The sequence below is a fragment of the Apaloderma vittatum genome, unplaced genomic scaffold (assembly GCF_000703405.1).
Source record: "Apaloderma vittatum isolate BGI_N311 unplaced genomic scaffold, ASM70340v1 scaffold29467, whole genome shotgun sequence".
In the NCBI taxonomy this organism is placed as follows: domain Eukaryota; kingdom Metazoa; phylum Chordata; class Aves; order Trogoniformes; family Trogonidae; genus Apaloderma; species Apaloderma vittatum.
The window spans coordinates 1,323-1,545 of record NW_009724990.1 but is presented as its reverse complement, the minus strand read 5'-3'; the positions used below and the strand labels follow the sequence as shown (position 1 = coordinate 1,545).

The window sequence follows — 223 nt, the reverse complement described above, 5'->3', positions numbered from 1 at the left end:
GCTCTGGGTGCGAGCTGTAGGAGCGACCCCGCCAGCGAGGTCGTTCCTGCTCACTTCTCCCTTCTGCTTGCAGGGCATAGAGTCTGAGAATGTGAACGTAGTGAAGAGACTCTTCAAAATCCAGAACCTGAACGCCAGCACGATCCGGACCGTCATGGTGGCTGACTGCAGCCGGTATGATTCCCCAGACCTGCTCCTGGAATTCTGGGAGAAACACGCAGGG

The 223-nt window shown here is 57.4% G+C and overlaps 1 protein-coding gene across 1 annotated transcript in view; it reads left to right on the top strand.

Moving 5' to 3' along the window:
- Window positions 1-73: 73 nt before the first annotated feature.
- The window catches only part of FBXW5 (F-box and WD repeat domain containing 5), a gene marked incomplete at its 5' end in the record, with an annotated part of 1,021 nt that continues 871 nt past the window's right edge, over window positions 74-223 (top strand). The window contains one exon of the mRNA XM_009872747.1: window positions 74-174. Within this exon, the coding sequence (XP_009871049.1) occupies window positions 74-174 (101 nt within the window). The remainder of the gene's footprint in view (window positions 175-223) is intronic.